The sequence below is a fragment of the Varanus komodoensis genome, unplaced genomic scaffold, assembly GCF_004798865.1.
Source record: "Varanus komodoensis strain SLA01 unplaced genomic scaffold, ASM479886v1 scaffold7_1, whole genome shotgun sequence".
In the NCBI taxonomy this organism is placed as follows: domain Eukaryota; kingdom Metazoa; phylum Chordata; class Lepidosauria; order Squamata; family Varanidae; genus Varanus; species Varanus komodoensis.
Genome location: NW_025336479.1, coordinates 12,867,808 through 12,886,706, shown reverse-complemented (window position 1 = coordinate 12,886,706; position 18,899 = coordinate 12,867,808). Strand labels below are relative to the sequence as shown.

The 18,899-nt window shown below is 44.2% G+C and overlaps 2 protein-coding genes across 2 annotated transcripts; one reads left to right on the top strand and one right to left on the bottom strand.

Moving 5' to 3' along the window:
- Positions 1 to 4,213: 4,213 nt before the first annotated feature.
- On the bottom strand, positions 4,214 to 11,463 carry WDR83 (WD repeat domain 83). Its single transcript, XM_044453548.1, has 10 exons — positions 11,369 to 11,463; positions 10,552 to 10,826; positions 10,199 to 10,319; positions 9,148 to 9,253; positions 7,460 to 7,508; positions 7,245 to 7,371; positions 6,119 to 6,186; positions 5,598 to 5,706; positions 5,276 to 5,390; positions 4,214 to 4,995 (listed from the first exon to the last, which is right to left on the bottom strand). Exons 2-10 carry the CDS (start codon positions 10,652 to 10,654, stop codon positions 4,843 to 4,845), a joined length of 951 nt encoding a protein of 316 aa, XP_044309483.1. The 5' UTR covers positions 10,655 to 10,826; positions 11,369 to 11,463; the 3' UTR covers positions 4,214 to 4,842.
- A 150-nt stretch (positions 11,464 to 11,613) lies between these two features.
- Positions 11,614 to 18,899, top strand: WDR83OS (WD repeat domain 83 opposite strand). Its single transcript, XM_044453969.1, has 4 exons — positions 11,614 to 11,723; positions 14,804 to 14,909; positions 17,122 to 17,219; positions 18,666 to 18,899. The coding sequence occupies exons 1-4, from the start codon at positions 11,674 to 11,676 to the stop codon at positions 18,730 to 18,732; spliced, it is 321 nt and encodes a 106-aa protein (XP_044309904.1). The 5' UTR covers positions 11,614 to 11,673; the 3' UTR covers positions 18,733 to 18,899.

Below are 18,899 nucleotides of genomic sequence, written 5' to 3'. Positions count from 1 at the left end.
GTTAGCACACTGTCCCTCCAGAGAGTGAGCAGGGCAAGTGCCAAGGTGCAGTGCATACATCTTCATGACATGGTACAGGATGAGAGGGGGAAACGGAATGGCAATTGCATCATTTTTTTCCCAGGACAGATTTTTTTCCCTGAGGAAGAACTCTTGCTCAAGAATCAGCGGCCCAGGACCAGAGGGGGGCAGTCATTCTTGGAACTTAACTCCCTTAACATTCATGGGACCTGAAGTAGTTGCAACTAACCCCTCCCACTGACTGTGGTCTGATTTTGATGCCCGCAATTGGGGGAACAATAGCACCCCCCCACCCCACTTGGCTACGTTCTGGTCAATCATCCCAGAAACACTGGGTGGGGAGCCTCAGGCCCATCAGCCAACTCTGGCCCCTTCCCAGGATTCTGGCCTGTCCTTACGTCACTGAAAGGTTATTGGATTTAGCACATTCCCCCTGCCATTCTAAAAGGCTGAAATGGCTCTCTTGAGGCTCAGATATGAAATGAAGAGCTTTAAGTGAACACAAAATGGTGTGTGGTCCCACCCCTTTTGCCAGAGGCCCCCCTCACAATTGGAAGTTTCCCCACAGCAGTAGAAAAGGAAGATTGTGGATGTATATTCCAACGGGTCCGTTCAGCTGCTGAATCTAGCAAAGAATGGTAACTGTGCGTTGTACTGATAGCCACAGATAAGTTCCAGGTCCTAGTGGAATGCAGTCCACACTAGCCTGCTTTCTAAAATGGGGTTGCTGCAGCAGGACCTGTTGTTTTTGTCCAACCCACATCCCCAGTGGGGTTAATGAATCAAATCAAGACTGACCCACATCCTGTCCAACCTGGGTCTCAGTCAACAGTTGTGCCACTGCCCATCATCCCCCACAGATGCTGGTGCAGGCAGAAATCACCTTTGTAGAAATCACCAGAGCAGACAACAGGACTAAGATCTCTTAGTAGGCCTTCATAGTTGGCTGCTATTTCTTTACTAGAAAGGAAGTTTTGAACTGGTTCATGAATACATGACATGTCTTTCTCAGAAGCCCCAAGTCCTCCAGCTTCTCCAAAGGTCAAGCATGGTACACAGTTTGAAAGTGGACCCATAGCAAGCTCTGGAGACAACAGACCAGCCTTCCCCAACTTAGCACTGTCCAGATTTGTTGGACTACACCTCCCATCATGCCCAATGCCATGTTGGTGAGGGGATTTCAATCTAGCAGGCACCAGATTTAGGGAAGGCTGTGATAGACTATCACTGGTTGAGAAAATGGTGCTGGAATCCAGACACTCTAGACTGTTGCCCAAGTCCAGCCTAAGAAACGCTGCTGCCTCAGGCGCAATACCGGATAACGTCCCTCATCAATTCCAGTGCCAATTACTTTGGCACTAAGGCCAAAATATCTCACAACTGTTTTATGTTGTTGATTTTGATTACGTAAAATAAACCATCCGAAGAGCCACGTGGCTATGAGACAGTATACAAAGTGCTAAATAAATAAGTAAGAATGCAGCAACAAACAGTAATTTGCTTCTTTTTCATGGCAACCCAAAGTAGCACCCTGAGAAACCGGTCTTATAGTTGGATCTTCCCTGCTTGAAATAGCCTGATGAACAAACCACTTTCCAAAGAGTTGAGATAAGCCAGCCAAGAAGCCCTGCAGTGCCTCCCTCCACCAACCCTCAGATAACCTTCCTCTTTGGCTGGGCCCAATACTGACACGTTCATTTTTAGAATATGACATGCTGCACCAATATTCTGTAACTGCTTCTCTCCTCGTGTTGCGCAAGAGGCGGCAAAAGTGCTTTGTCTATGCGGAAGCCCACTGCTCCATCCTAAACTTTGATCCTCTCTCACATCTCCCTGCAGCAACTGCCTTCCAATCACTCCATCTTAAATCATCACCTCCTTCACTGAAGTAGCTTCCTCTGCAGGCCACTGTGGTTTGCACATCAAAATGTCACCCAACAGGAAAACAGTATCTGTTGTGACCTAGAGAAAAGGCCTGCCTAATTATTCTAGGGCTAATCCCTTGCTGCCGCCAGAGTGCCAGAGTCAGGGATGAGCAACTGGCCTATGGTTCCTCTCAGTCGTGGCCAAGGGTGGGACGTAACAGCAGCTGCAGGCCAGGAGTCTGAAGGATCACAAGCTCCTACCCCCAGTGTTGGCTAAGCAGAGAAGCAAGCAAAATGCTTTCAGTAGTGCAGGAATCTGCCGAAGAGACTGTTGCCAGCCCTTGCTGATGCGGGAAAAAAGAAAACTGCTGATTTCAGTTTCTGGAGGATCTTGGCCGACATCCCCCGTGGAACCCTTTTCTAACGTTGCCACTGGCTCCGAGTATTGCTCCTCCTCTTTGCCATCACGGCTCACACATGTGCTCTGGGCCAGAGAGCAAGTCAGTCGGTAAGAGGCAGCAGTGATGGAGAAGGAAGGGGCCAGGCCACTCTGGGCGCTGCTGGGCCCCAGCTGTGGTGGACCTGTGCAGGAGCCCGATGATACCAAACCTCCGCTGCTGGCTGGGTGACAGCTGCCAGATTCACTGCACACCGCTTCTTGCTGAGCTTGGGGCATGAGATCAAGGGGCTGGATTCTGGATCCACTTTCCTTGAAATGAGGGGCTCTGCACAGCTGGTCCTTCTGCCTGTTTACTGCACATTCTTCTCCCACACCATAGTTAGCCATATTCAATAGGTTCCTCTGGGTGGCATTTGCAGGAGGTGGGGAAAGCTACTTCTGCAAATATCTCTGAGCCAGGATGATGCTGGATCCAGAGCCTGATTTCCCTCCATGCATAAACTAATTAGCAGGAGTCCATAGGAATGGGGCAAAAAGCAAGAGTGCTACCAGAATGACTGCACTTCAGAGGGAACATTTTAAAATTAATTGAGCGCCTGTCACCAACAATAGCTAGGCCTCTACTGCCATGTGTTCCCACATCCCTTATTTATCTCTCATTGAAATCAGACACTGACAATGCCGAAACCCGTTAAGCCGGTTTAAACAATGTGACAAAATGTACCTACCAGTGCATGACCAAAGGCACTGAGTTGTTCAGGTGTGTGACCTCTCACTGAGTTCCAGCCCTGACTCTTTGCTGCAGGGTAGACAGTACGTGCTGCAATATACCAGAGTTGTGTGGCCCTTACTATAGTTGTGGGGCAGAACAGGAGGAAAACAGGTTCAGGTCAGTGCCCAGCCCCAAAGCTCTCTGGGTGACCTGAGACAAGTTATCATTAAGAGACAGACAGCCACCTTTCTGCATTCTTTGTCAGACAATTTAACACAGCAAGGAAGAACAATCACGAAAAGCATTCAAGATGGGAGGTGAGGTAATTAATAAAGCAGTAGGTGAGAAACACAGCACCTTCCGGCACATGGCACCAAAAAAGAAGCCCTGATATGCCTCAAAGATGCATAATCCAGAGGTAAAGGCACAAAATTAGTTACTCATATCATTGAGATAGAAATGCAATGCATCTCAGCATAGGAAGGAACACTATGACCTGGGTGCCTGCTCAGTCTGCTATCCAGGAGTCATGCTGACAGGTAAACTCCAGGCTCTCTTTCTATGGGTCCTCACCTTCGGACTGGATGGTCCTTCAGCTGCTGAATGGTGAACTAGTTAGTCTGTGGGTCTGATTGAACATGGGCCTTCTCATGTTTTCACCCTGATGGAGGAGAAAATGTAATGCTGGCCAGGAGGCATAGACACACAAGATAGGAATGTCAGGTTCATATGGCAAAAGAAAAAGTGGAAAGTTGAAGTTTGTTTTAAGTAGCATGAAGCAGCTTTCCAGTCACATAGGTCCAAACATGGGTTATCATGTTTGATAATGAGTTATGAGTTATTACATTGTATTTCTAGTTATCCATAAGGTGTTTCTATCGCAAGTTCCCCCTGCTGCTCAGAGAAACTGTTCTGACTTTTCTATGTTTGTCAGGGGCAGGTAAGCATTTCAGTGGCTTCATGAGCGGGGCCAGGACACGCCTACACACGCATCTCCCTTGTCCCAGTGAACTGAGTCAAGATTGCTGCACCTTGAGTGTGAGCAGGAAGGGCCTAGGCTTTAATCTGAGATTCTGGCCAAGCTCAACATCATGGAGAATTAAAGTCCGTTTCCCAACAGCAAGGAAGAGTGGGCCTCATGGATTCAGCAGGCTGTGCATGAGATATACATCAATCTGGGTCATGGTTTCCCCAAGAAAGACCTGAACATTTTGATGAGACATAAACAGGACATCTTTTTGTTATTATGCAAGGTTACATACACATAAAATGGATGAGCTCAATAAGCTGATCTGAGCAGTTTCACGTACTCATACAGAAAGACAAAGTTTCCTTTCTTGTTACCTCATTCTCGGGAACCAGCTCAGCATCAAGGGCCCAGAGAACAGAAAATGTGTTTCCTCCATGTGTTTCCTTTTGAGGCTACCTTGTTTTCGCATGATGACCCTTTGCATTCCTGGACTGTTCACAGTAGTACTTGCACACACTTAAAACCACTGTATGTACTCTCTTGCATGCCTGGAGCTCATATACAGCAAAGACGTGTACAATAAGAGAACGTACATGCTTTACTTAAATCAGTGTTGGCAGCACATAGAACTGACCCATAGAGTGCATCCCAAAGGGCTAGGAAGCCTTCAGATTCTACTAGCTCAGGGAACTTCCAGAGACTTTTCTGATAACCAGGCTGACCCTTCGGAAGATGCAAAGTGCCAGTGATGCTTATCCCCAGCCCAACGTAACACTCCTACCGGAAGGCAGTGTGCATGGCTCTGTGCATTTCTGAAGGCAGGAATGCCAGAGTTTCCATCTGTGGTTCTCTGTGGGGACCGGGGCAATGACAGTCAGGCAGGTGCCCCTTCCTCAGCCACATAAGAGTCTTCCCTCCAGAGCTGGACAAGGCCCTCTGCAGCAGTAAGCAGGCACGTCTCGGTTGGGTGGAAGGACAGAGACTGGACTGCAGCATTGCTGATGGGCAAGGTCAAGGTAAGGGATCCCTGTGAGAAAGCAAACTGTAGATGTAAGAAAAGCAGAGACTGCACATGCCCTGCCTATACAGCAATTATCACCACTTTGATAAAAGGGGAAAATCTGTTCACAAATGCTCCTATCCCCAGCCTGCTTTGCTCTCCAATGCTAAGTACTGTTCTGTCCAACCAAGGGGAATTCAGTCTACAGCCCACTGTGAAGGCTATAGCTTTGCTCCCACGAGGTACTGGGAAGTCACCTAACAGCTCAAGATGAAATCTCCCCATTCTCCCAGGCCATTCCACTCACCTCTACCAGGTCCCAGAAATACACCTTCCCATCCTCCGAGCAGCTCCCAACATGTGTGTCTCGCTCACTTAGGCAGCAATCCATCTTGTAGGTTACGTTTTTGTGGCCTGTATACCTGGAGAGGTCATTGAGAAAATGGAAAGAGAATGAGAAGAATCGCTCTGCTCATCCCAGCCTGGCTTTCCCCATCAGCCCACAGGCAGTTGCCAACAGGCACTGGCAGAGTAAGAATGTAAATGAAGATGACAAGTGACCAGAGTCACACATAAAGGGACAGGGCTGAGTTTGACTAAGGGTAGGGATGAATGATGCGGCCGCTTACTCTCCCAGCAGCTCCCCGGTATCCTTGTCCAACAATCGCAGCGTAGAATCCAAGCTAGCAGTCAGTGTGCATTGCCCATCTTTGCTGAAACACACGCAGGTGATGGGACCTAAAATGAGAACAAGGCAGTGCTGCTGGGCTCTATCAATTCAAGCAAGGTGCACGCCTGTATCTTTGGAGAAGCAAGAAGCTGGATAGTATCCCTGACAACGTCTTCCCAGAAAGGTGACAACAGCTTCTTCGTGGCTCTGGACACCAAAGGATGAAAGCAAGGGATGGTGGCTCGTGGGGATCAACTGCAAGCCTAGAGTGAGTGGGCGAGGAACTGAAGGTGCAAGGTGCAGCCCTGCAGAGAGCCTTCAGTGTGAACCTGAGGGGCATCTGCTAGAGAAAAGATTACAAAACTCACCCACTTCCCTTCTAGGGCAAAAGAAGCAAAGGAAATGTACCAGATAACAGGACCTTTAATTCTAAAACTCTCACTATACCAGACTGCCAACTGATCCATAGGCAGCACTCACTTCCAATGTAATCTGAGTACAGCTCCCCAGCACAGAGGTCATAGCGCCGGACACGGCCATCCACAGAACTGAGAAAGAAAAGAGAGGCGTTGGGGAATTCTGATTAGTTGAGAGAGTGAGAGACCCAGAAATCTCAAGCCATGCACCTTAAAAATACTAGCTCTTACTATTCAATTTCTGAGGTAGGATATCTGCCCTCTGCAAGTTCAACCCCATGATCATTGTAAAGTGCCATGCAGTTCACGCCTCATAGTAATCAAGTGTGTATCATGCACATACTTGTGCTAGTCACCAAAATGAACCTAGAGAGATGGATGGACTGAGACTATGTTAATGAGATGAAGATGGGGATCCCCAAGGTCCTTCCCCAAGGAATGCAGAAAAAGCTTGGTGTTTGAGGGTAGAATCCTAGATCCCCGTTCCACACCTGAATGTAGCAGTGAAAGTTTTAAATGAAATGAAAAAAGCTCTGCTGAGCAGAAAGTAAGCTTTCCATTCAGCTATGAAAGAGAGACAGAAAGACGAGAGAAAGGGAAATGGGCTGAATGGAGCAAGGAGAAAGCAGTGGAAGCTTTTTGTTCAGCCACAACATACTGGGAAGGCTGAGTAGAAAAAGAGCCCTGCACACTTTCTCTTCAGCCAGCCACTGGAGTCATCTGCCATTTTATGGATATACTTTTAATCAGTAACATTTCCAAGTCAGTTCTGTAACTTAAGGGGAGAGGAAAACACTACATAATGATGATAGTATGGCAGAATGCCTAAATTTGTTAAGATGTACAAAGGGATAAATGTGATATTCAGAACACTGAAGTGAAGCATGTTGAAATGCCCAGAAAGCAAAATGATGACAAAAGATGTGACAAAACAAGAATTTCCACCTTGACCTAAATTGGGCTCTGTCACACTTTATGGCAATCCTGCCACACATGGCTGCTGCTCCCATGAAGGAATGGGTTCCGTTCCTCCTTTTTGAAAAGTGTGTATATTGAAAATGTTTTTAACATTAACAGAAGTTTAAAATATGAGGACCTATCTTAGACTTCAAAAAGCAGGGAGTGTGCACTCTCCTGTTCTCCCTTTAGCTTTGACTTCATCCCACCCTTCTTGTGTAACCCTTTCTCACCCTGTAAGGATTTCATGGTCTGACACCTTCACACTGGAGACACTATCTTTGGCTTCATCTAGAATTTGTATTGGATCTTGTCTGCGTGAGCGACAGTCCCAGCAGCGGACACTGGAGTCAATAGAACCTGCATGGCAGTAAAGAAGCATCCCAGGCAGAGCTTAAAATGAGTTTTCCAGGAGAAAAAGCAAGATGAGAAGGAAAGCAGTGGTTACCTGAAAGGATCACGGTTGCCTCTTCATTGAACTGGACACAGTTTACCTTCTGCATAGCAAGAAAGAAAAGAAATATTACTGTCCTGATTGCTGCATCTAACACTGAACAGTTTAAGAGATCTTGGAATTCCTGCTGAGGCCTGTTCTCCATTCCTATCTCTATCCTCTCCAAGAATAAAATAATAAGTCTAGTCATATAAGCAGTGTGCATTAATGCTTCTCTTTCTTTTCTTTCCTCACCCAGCAAAATTACTATGCTCTTGTATTTTTCTTATATTGAGCCTCGATTTCCTACTCCCATATTCTGTTTCTCTATCCAAATCTCACTCTACCTATATTTGCTGATCACTTTACAATGATCATGGGGTTGGACTTCTTGATTCCTAGGATTGCTCCCCTTGAATAGATTCAAACAAATTGAACACCCCAATCACTGGAAAGGGTCATTGGAAGAACTGGTCACACAGAGACAAAGATACAAACCCCCCCAAAAGTCTTTTGCAGAAGGCAGGTATTTTATCTCAGAAATTGAATATTAAGAGCTAGTGTTTTAAAGTGCATGGCTTGAGATTTCCCACAAAGGTACCATTATTTCTCTGTCTTCCACTCCCCAAAACCATCCATTGTGGTGAGCAGTTTCTTGCACCCCACAGGCTTTTTCCTGTCAAGCAGGCAAAGTCGCAGACATTGTGAAGTCTCTGCAGCACACAGCCCATGGCTATCACCAACCCCTTGTGCAAAGATGGGGAACCTGCAACCTGTGGGCCGAAACCGATCAGCCAGGCTAGGCCTTCAGGGGGAAAGAGGATGGATGCTGACTATATACTCAGCCAGCACTTTGGGGTGCTGAGTCCACCTCTCCCTGTTTTCAAGATGAAGGGGGAGTACTTTCCTAGCCAGCATCGAACCAGCTTCAATTTGCCAGGGTTTCTCCTGGTGAGGAACAGCTCATGAAAGTGAAGCTGGTTCTCAAAATCCTGAAATGCTGGTTGGAGTAGTCAGCACTTTAGCCTGGGAGCTGAACAATATCAGCAGGTATGATCCCACCATGGATAACAAGGACTGAGCCCTGCTCCCTAATGCCAGGAGGAGTCACGGGATGGGTAATCTGGCCTCTAGAGCAGTGCTCCTCCAACTTTTTCACCGGGGGCCAGCTGAAAGGTGCCGGGGCTGGGCATGGGCCGGAAAGGTGGTGCCGGAGGTGTGCACGGGCCGATGAGGGGGCGGGGTGGAGGCGGTGTGTGCAGGCATGCACACCAAGGCGGGGGCGGGATAAGGTGTGCACGGGCTGCGAGGGGAGGCAAGGCATGGGCAGGCGGGGCAAGGGGAGGTGAGGCAGGGGTGGGTATGCACAAGGCAGCGGCTTGCTTGCTTGCTTGCTTGCTTGGAGATTGTTTTCTCCGAGCGTGCAAACCGCTGCCTCCCATGTGCGGGGCGTGCTGGGCAGCGGTGGGCACATGTGTGGGTGTGAGGGTGCGGCGGGTCTAAATGGGCATGGCGGGCTGGGTAAATGGGCATGGTGGGCCAGATCTGTCCCGCGGGCCGTAGTTTGAGGACCCGTGCCCTAGAGCATAAACAGTTCCTCACTGCTGGCCTAGTGGGAGCACAAAGGAATTCTTGTATCTAGATCTGAATGGAAAGAATTTTCCTGTTTTTCTGGAACCTCCAAAAGACAAGGCATATCTTACCCCTGCATGGCCACGGAATTTGCGAATCACCTGCCCTGTGGCAACATCCCACAGCACCACTGTCTTGTCTGCGCCACATGAACAAAGTTGACTGTTATCAAATGACCTGGGGGGAGGGGCAGAAGGGGTGTGAGAGAGGGGGAAACAGGGAAAGCCACTGAAATAATTGCTCTTAGATCTGTTACTTCAGTACATTAAGCCCCATTCCCAGGATTCTATGTACATGTTCTGATTGTATTGTGAGCGCAGAATCTACTATATAGAGAACATCAGATTTAATTTTTCAAAAACAAGTAGGAGTAAATTAAGGAATAAAGACAAGTATGAAAACATGAGGCAAGCTTCAAATGTAGGATTAACATTTTCCATAGTCACAAGTTGGACTCTCATTTATTGGTTTTTGTCCCTTCCAAAAGTGAGCAGGAAAGAAAAGGATTTTAAAACATAAGACCATACCTTCATAAATTTGCTTAATTTACCAGTGATAGTTACATTGAAACTACTTTCTGTTGCATTCTGGAGTAACAAATGTCAAAGTTCTATATGGGCATTTTTTCTATATGGCCATTTTGATGAAATATAAATCATTTTATTTCTCTTTTATAGGACTTGAAAGGATTTAAATAATCCTTGTCCTCCTATCAATTTTATGATCACAATAACCTTGAGGGGTAGATTAGGCTAAGAAGCAGTGACTGATCCAAAGTTACCCAGTGAACTTTGTGCTGGAGTAGGGACTAGAACCCAGATCTTCTGTATCCCAGTCCAACATTCTAATTACTACACTTGCACTGGCTCTCACATTGTACAGTATACATTTTATTATTGCATTTTGTAATAAAAAATTTTGAGGAATAATTTTCAAATGTTACTTTACCCTACCGACTCTTATACAAATATGGACAAAGTACAAGAGTTGTTACTACAACCATAATCATGGTGACCACCATGATCACTATCTAGTCCATTTATCATCTCAAATTCTCTGAAGGTATTTATTACCAAAAAACCCCCTCCCTTTTCCAGCAAATGTGTCTCATCCAGCTCTTACCCTGCTGCATCCAAGACTTCATAGCCATGGCCACTGTAAGTCTTGAGAAGTGTTCCTTTGTAGGGGTTCCAGAGCTTGAGTGACTTGTCACTGCCACAGGTAAGGCAATAATTTCCATCCACTGAAATGAGAGGGGTGAGAGGGAAAACCCAAGAATTATTTGTAGCGTTCCTCTGAGATCAGCTTGTCCTATTTCTTCTTGCACTACACAAATTCTATCATTCACCTTGTAGTACTATACTTTCACCCTACCCACAATCAAGCTTTATCCTTGCCCTAAATGACTGTTTTTTTGATCTAATACACGAGTAAAAGCTTGCAATCCCAAAACATCAAGGATCAAGATAACTTACCATTGAATCTCACTGCCCTGACAGCTCCCTGTTTACATTCCAGGGTGCTCAGCAGCTTCTTTGGCAGCTCAGGCTTCTTAGGTTTTGGCTCTGGAAAGGCCATGATGAAGACAAGTAACTTGCTTCACGGGTGTTTTACAAATTCTTCTCCTGTACTCTTGATAGAATAGGAATGCTCAGAGCAAAATCTCATGCACCAAAACTACCCAAAGTTGGAATGATGTACCACAATTGCTCTGCTTCTGGGAATTTGTTCCCCTTGGAGTAACACCACTCTATTTCCAAGAAACACAAATACAAACTGAAATCAATTCTCAGCTGTATAAAAATATTTGAGCAAAAATATTTGGACTATTTATAACAGTAGACAGAATAAAACCGAACAAGAAACCATTAACTTTAGAAAGCTAATCAGCAGAGGCAAGCAGTTATGTCGCCAAGCATACCATGTTCCACCAACCCACCAGAGAGCCTTATTTCCACATTCTCATTCCAAACCAGTTGTCATATTTACACGGATAATGCTCTCTAATAAATTTAGCGTTCTTTAAACATTGTTCCTTCCATTGAACACGATTCTTTCCCATTGCTCTGAAGATCTCTCCTAACCCAGCGCTGTCTAGAACAAATTTAGACCAACTTGCCCTTCCAGTGATTTTCCTATATATCCTCCTCGCCTAATTTTTCCTCATTCGGGAAAAACAATCTACAACAAACACGCTGTTTCTTATCGTTAACAATTTCCCCTAAATCTTTACAGCACACCATAAATCAGAGTTCAGGGGAGGATTACACGTGAACACAAGCGTTCCCTCACCAATTTTCTCCCCTCAGAGTATCGTTTCCTTCTCCTTGGTCCCCCCCCCGCCCCCCGTGATGTCTAAGACAAGAGAGATGGAATTGCGATTGAACTGACGGACTCCCCCCCCATTCCCCCCCCCCCCCCCCCCCCCCCCCCGGTGAAGGCATGCCTGGCGTCGCGAACCAGCGTGGCCCGCAGGTACCAGCTGGAACTAGAGTGCTTGAGCCCGTGGTGTTACACTATTAAGCGCCCTCCTCTCGGCAGGGAAGGGAAACGGAAGCCGAGTGGTTCAGGCTGTAGGTCAGGGGAGCCGGAGAGCGATGTTCAGCAATAGCATGGCGGACCCGCGGCGGCCCAACCGTGTCCTCAGGTCAGTTATGATGGGGGCTTGGGGGTCGCTATGGCAACGCCACGGCCAGAGCGCGGGCCCACTAGAGCATGGAAAGGGACAGCGTGGGAGTCAGTTATTTGTGCTACGAAAGGGGGCGCTGAGGCGCCTTCCCGTCTCCCTCAGCGATTGCACACGACGGGCGGGAGATCACTATGGCAACGCAGTGGCAAAGGCATGCGAGGATTAACCTGTCGTCATACCGCCTAGCCGCGGGAAAATACCTGGGGAGAACCGGAATACCGTGGCAGAAGTGGCTGGCGGGAGCTTTGGGACAGAGGTTGCAAATATTTAGACTGATTCAGATGATCCAGGTGTGCCGCAGCTGCAGGTCCTGAATCAAGGAGATGGTGAAAACAGCAGGAAAATTTGTGGCACCTCAAAAGAGTAACATACTGATTCTTACATGAGGTTTCATAACCTCGAACCTAATTCATCAGTTGCATGGAATACTATGGGAATATTGTGCCACAAAATAATCCAGTGCGTTATCCAGTTTCCATGTAAGTGGGTGAGATAGATATATTCTTATTGCATGCAATTTGCCCTGCAGGAGATCTGCACGGGCTTTTTTGGGGGCAGGAGGGATTAACAAAGTGGTGGATTGTTACTGAAGTAGCAAACAGAAGGCCTTCAAAGAAGTGTAGAGTTCGAAGGGACCTTGGAGATCATCTAGTGACTAATTCCCGAATAAGAAAGTGCTGTCTAATGTGGAACTATTAAGATTTTAAGTGATTTGCTAGATCAAGGAAACAGCTATGCTGCCTAGAACAGAGTTCAAGCTCACTTGCTAGAGGAGCAAGTTAATTATTGCAAATGGTAGCCCATTTCCCTGGTCGACCTAGCTACAGCATCCATCACAGAAGGCATTTTGGTCACTGCTGAAATGTATTTCTCTTACTCCTGTTTGTCACTTCTTTTAACAAAGGCAATTGAAATGGTACTGTGATATAAGATAGCTAAAGAACTTTTTATAAAATAAAGTTTCAGAAAGTTTACAAAATTTTACGAGAAGCCTGTGTCACTACTTACTAATGATACTGTAGATACTATATAATAGGTGTGGTGATGTTTGCATAATTCATGTTTCACATAGCACTTATTTTCACCATTCATGCTGAAGGAGAAGTGTCATTTTTCATGACAAATTCATGTAGCTTTTGTACATGAAAAGATCGATATCCTGCCAGAAGCTGTCCTACTATCATGGGAAGCTGTGTGGCTCCAGTAAATCTGCAGCATTTAGAAATTAAGCTGGTTGTGATAATATTTATTAAATTTATATCCCACCTTTTTCTTTTTAAAATAACTCAGATGGGCTTAAATACTTCTCTTTTTCCTGCTCTCATTCTTATCCCCACAACAACCCTGTGAGGTAGGTTGGGCTGAGAGCCTTTGATTGGCTCAAAATCACCCAGTGGCTCTATGGATGAGCAGGGCCTAGATTACCTTAGTCCCAGGAGTTTGTAAGAAAGCCTAAGCAGAAAACGGCTGTCCTTGCAAAATATTGCAAGTCATCGACCTAAAAAAAAAATGTTATATACCCCCGTGAATCCGCGGTTCAGTCTTTCGCTGGATTTTTCTCCGAGCGAGTCCAAGCCGATCTCCTTGCGAGTAAGCCAGCGCTTCGCCGTGCAGCGGCTCACTCGCAAGGAGGGGGTTTCCTCCGAGTTTGGACTCTGCGGCCCGCCCGGCCCGCGCCTCCCGCCCACACCGCCTTGGCGCCCGGCGCCCATCACTGGCACCAAATTCGCGGTTTTTCACAATTCGCAGGTGCTTTAGGAACGTATCCCCCGCAAATTTCGGGGGACTACATGTTGAAATGGAGCGATCATGTCTCACTATTAACAGGACTAAGGTATGAGCATAATTTTGCTGGTTGAAGCTCCAGTGCATTCTCTGAATGTACATGAGGGAGCAGAGAGTACATTTGCCTTACCCGCAGCATTGGAAGCTATGCTTTCAGTATAATGTACATGTACTGAAATTTAATGAATGACCAAAGGACAGCAGCAAGGATGGGCTGAGTTTTGGGAATAACAAAGATTAAAGAAAGTAGATTAAAAATAATTTGGATCAATATTTCCAGTGGGTGGAGATAGTGAATTGTAAAAGATTATTCTATTAGGAGGAGGAGGAGTAGCAACTAGAAACTAAGAAAAATGATTGTCATTGTAACATGTTACCCAGAAAGGAGTGCAATCATAAAGAGTTAGAGGGACCTTCTAGGCCATATAGTATGTTTCTTTGCAAGAAACTAGAGCTAGACATCCCCAACAGTTACCTGTCCAGCTTCTGCTTGAAGACCTCTGGCAAAGAAGAGTCCACCATCCAGATAGGTGCTTCCATTGTCACACTGTTCTTACTGTTAATTAAGATGTTTTTCCTGTGCTCAGCTGAAATCTACTCTTCTGTGAATTTAGCCTATTAGATTTAGGCCTGCCTTCAAGCACAGCAGAGAACAAATATTTTTTCCTGTTATTGGAAATTATTAGGCATATTCTTGCCAAACATAAGAATTAATAACAAATGGAGAGATTTTTCTGTTGTATATTAGGAGAATAGTCTTCTTACCTTTAGGAATCATGGCCAGAAGAAAGTAATTAGCTGAGTCAGTGATGCTAAACATAATGGTAAATTGTACATGGTTTGAGCTCTTGTTAAATCATGCACTGGAATGGGGCTGCCACAAATGAGACTGGCAGTACAGTTCTATACATGTCTACTCAAAAAATGCAAACCCAATTGGTTTGAATGAGGCTTACTTCTACATACTTTGTAACTTAGAAGATAAGTTTTCCTGCATTTTGGTAAAATACCATTTGAGAAGAGAATGGTATTAGAGTGTTAGCTCCATTTCTGCTCTCAGAAATTAGTCTCCAGTGGTTAGAGCAACAAATATCTACTTAGAGGCTCAGAATCTGCATGAAATCTGATTATTAGCAGTAAAAATGCCATTAATGTCTTTCTTCTTACTGTGATGTTGCTGTAGAGCTAATATTTCCTTTTAAAGCATAATTTATTATTTTATTTTTTCCTCAATCTTGGTGTTTCATTTGTAGATATAAGCCTCCATCCACAGAGAATAACCCTACCCTGGAAGACCCCACACCAGATTACATGAATCTGTTGGGAATGATTTTCAGCATGTGCGGCTTGATGCTGAAGGTGAGTTTCAGACAGCTAGGACTTACCTGCACTGCACTAAGAACACCAGTGAAGCCAATCAAGTTCAAAGCAATACGAGCTGTGTTATCATGTAGCTATGACCTTGTTATTAGATGCATGTTCCTTGGAGGCTTAGCAGAATTATACTGTCCTCAACAGACCCAGGTTAGTTGACTCTACAAGGGAGGACTGATTTGGGCGGCTTATTCTAGTAACAAAAATCACAACATTTCCTCCTTCCTTATATTGTATTGAATTAACTGCACGGTATAACCAATCCTAGGCCTTGTCTGTTTCCCTGCCATTTGGCCATTTTTTCAAAGCAGTTGCTATTCCTTTAAGCCAGAGTATTTGCTAACATACGAGATGATGTAGTATACATTTCTGAAGTCCCAAATGTTGATCAGTTATTAACTGGTCACTGAGAGTTAAATGGCAGTAGCATGGTGCTTCAGTTTCAGATAGTGCTGTTTATTGAATTTTACTAAAATTGTAATGAATCCACATAGTCTACTGAAGATATTTGAGTGAATGCAAATGGATCTGGGAGAAGGCCAAACTGAGTTTAAAGGCTGTACAAAGCACTGTAATGCACAGTGGAAGACAGAATAGTTAAATGAAGTTCCTTTATCTGAATGAATGGTTTACTGTGTATCCATGCTGCAAGCAGTGCATAAAGAGGCAGTGTCATATGCTAGCATGCCTTCTTCTAATATTGGCTTGGTACTGCACAAAGAATCTGATTTGCAGTTACAAAGAACATTGAATATCAGTTTTTTTCTAGATAACACCTGTCGGTTGGAACAGATCCTGTAAAATACAGAGCAAAGTGTTAGAACAATACTGTGTTAATGCTTGTACTAGTAAAACATGATTTGACAGTCATATTAACTGTTAACACTGTTAATATAAGATTTATAGCATTGATTATATCAAATTTACAATTGTATTAACAGACAGATCTGTAGTACATTCACTGCAAACTCTGGATAGCTATAAGTAGTGATGCTTGCATTTGTATTGAATCCATAATAGTATCAACGTTTACATGGGATCAAGCTAATGTCATTAGGTTTTGCAGTTTTCTAAAGACAACCCATATAGCAGTGTCCCTCAGGGCATAACATTTTAACATTTTATCCAGTTTTAAAATATAGAACCCATTATGTTCCTAAGAAATAGTTCAGAGCTTTTAAAATAAACACTTAGGTAGTCTTGAAAAAGAAATAAGGGTGATTTTCAGTAGCTTGAGGTTTTTTAATAGGAGCCTAAGAGGTTCTGTTTCTTCCCATTGAAAACAATGGAGGCAATTTTTAAAAGAAGACAACCTTCCTATAGTACTAAAACGGAGAAAGCACCTCTTCCCCTAGCCAGAGTGAGATAGCAGGACTTTAGAAGTAGGAGATTCAGTTTTCAGTGTTTATTCTGAAGTAGAATGGCACCTTATGGCTTAGACAGAACCCTTATTTGATAAGGTTTTTCTGATTTCCAATCCTCTTCTCACAAAGATTTGATTCAAATGGTACAAAAATACTGCAAACCTGCTACACCTAATCTATTACCGTCAAAGTGAATCAAGAAGGGATTATATCATTTACCAACCTACTACATTATTAAGAACATTCAGCTTTGCATACAAGTCTCTCAGGAATGAAATAAATTAAAATTTCAGAAATACTCTGTAACAACAGCATATTTACATCTGTATGGTAATATCTATGTCTTTGTATCTTAGCTACTATGAATAAATAAATCTTTATTGAATGGGTTGACTAAAAAGAACACCCAATGTGTTCTTTTCCTGAGGTTTCTAGAGTGAGAACTGGATTTTTTGCTGACATAAATAAGACAACTAACATGCCCAGTTGTGTACACAAGTCTTTTTTTGCAGTTCATCTTATGGGGGAACATCCTTGATCTCTGAGATACCCTTGCCCAGCATGGTATAATTTAAGGGGTCTGAATTCATTAGTAAGGTTTTAATTTCAAACTTCTCTGGGAATCAAATACATTTTATTGTCTGCTTCACAATTAACTTTGAGTGAGCTTTATCTAGCAAATGTAACTATCTTTAAAATTGAAGACAATTCCTGAGTTCTGTGAAGTCAGAATGTTGTTAATGGTGTTAGACTTGTACTAGAGAGTAACAGCTATTGCTAAATCTTTGTCACCCCACTGAGGTTATTACTACATTGCTCCATGGTGTTTGTAGCTTAAGTGGTGTGCCTGGATTGCTGTCTACTGCTCATTCATCAGCTTTGCCAACTCTCGGAGTTCAGAAGATACCAAACAGATGATGAGCAGTTTCATGTGAGTCATACTTTTATAATTCTTTCGGGTTAATCTCTTACCACCACTGAGCCTCTGACAACACTCTTAAAAAAAAAAAAAAACCTGTATGGTGCTCAAGCATCCTAGTTATGTAGAATGCAGTATCCACTTGGCAGCCAGCCTTGATGTTACTGCTGTCCTTTCTTGCTCATGCTGGCCTTTCTGTTTTGTATATGCCCCACTGGGTGGACAGGCTGGTGCATCACAGTTGAAGAGAATGGTGGCCAGATAATGGAAGTCAGGAAACTGTTTTTCAAATATATGACAATGACCTGCAGCACTTGTGTGGAAACTTTCAAGCTATGCTGCTTCAATTGCCATATATTAGCATAACTTTATTTTGCCTCCTTAATGCTATCTTGGCAAAACAGCTCAAAGCAATGGGACTTGGTTGCCAGGACTAGCACCCACTCCAAAGGTTCCTTCTGTGGAGTGGAGTTAACAGTATCTAAGGACCTAAATGGCCAGAGCAATGGAGCTCCTGGACACATTGCGCTAATCCCCCCTGCATTCCTACTCAGTCAGGGTAGTACCCTGCTAACTGTTAACAGTACTGTGGACGTTTGGCATGATGAAGTATCTGTGATCCCCTTTTAGAAATCATTTTGCCACCTCCATTTGTTTTCCATGAAGCTCTTTGCACTAAATACCCTTGACTTTCATATTCTAAAAATATCATTGCACTCAATTTCTGTACTTGTTGCACTTTCAAGAGGAGCCTGGTGGAAGATGCTCAGTTCCAATTTGGCCTTTCAACACCTGCCTGAATACTTGCCCTTGTGCTCTGTTACCTAACAGGCCTTCTCAGTGGGTGTTCTAGTGGCCTGGGGAAACCTGAGTTTCCCCCTTTTTATCAATTTAACTTATGACTGGGGATTCTCCATCTCTGTTTCTCTCATTGGGTTAATAATTGATAAGGTTTTTCTCTCTCTTTCTACCTCCTCCATCCTCATCCCTTTCCTCATTGCCCTTTGTTTGTTTGGTTTCCATTATCTTAATGAAGTCCTTATTGATGAAGTCCTACCTAGAAAACTTGCAGTGATTCATCATTGTGAGGATCCTGGGATATATATGCTTAGTCCTGTTAATTTAAATAATTAGCTGCAGCATGCATTTTCTGAAAACAATTCTGGAGACAGAGCAATGGGTTGCACAGGTGAAAGTTTCCCCTGATCCTGACTTACTCTCTGTAAGCTGTTGCTGATGGAAGCACTTTCAGGACATGTTACAAGGTTCAGGATGCATATCAAATATACATGTTCCTGAGCAAGTGTGGTAATGCACTATTTTTTAGTTTGAATGCATATTTTGGGGGGTTTTTTAATATTTATTCATTCTGCTGACGCTACAACTTGGTTTGTTATTAATGATGTTTTCCTAGGGATTTTGCTGCACTCCTCTAGCCCCTTTTTCTTCTTTCTCCAGGTTATCCATCTCTGCTGTAGTGATGTCATATCTTCAAAACCCCCAGCCCATGTCTCCTCCTTGGTGAAAGGATGGCCCTTCTCCTCCCAGCTCCTCTTGCAAAACAGAGGCACTCTCCCTATAAAGAGAGATCACTTTCTCAGGCAATCTGGACCTATTTGCACAAGCACAGTGTTGCAAAAGTACTGGGAATATTTCTTTTGCTGTGTCAATAAAGTGATGGTTGCTAAAGAT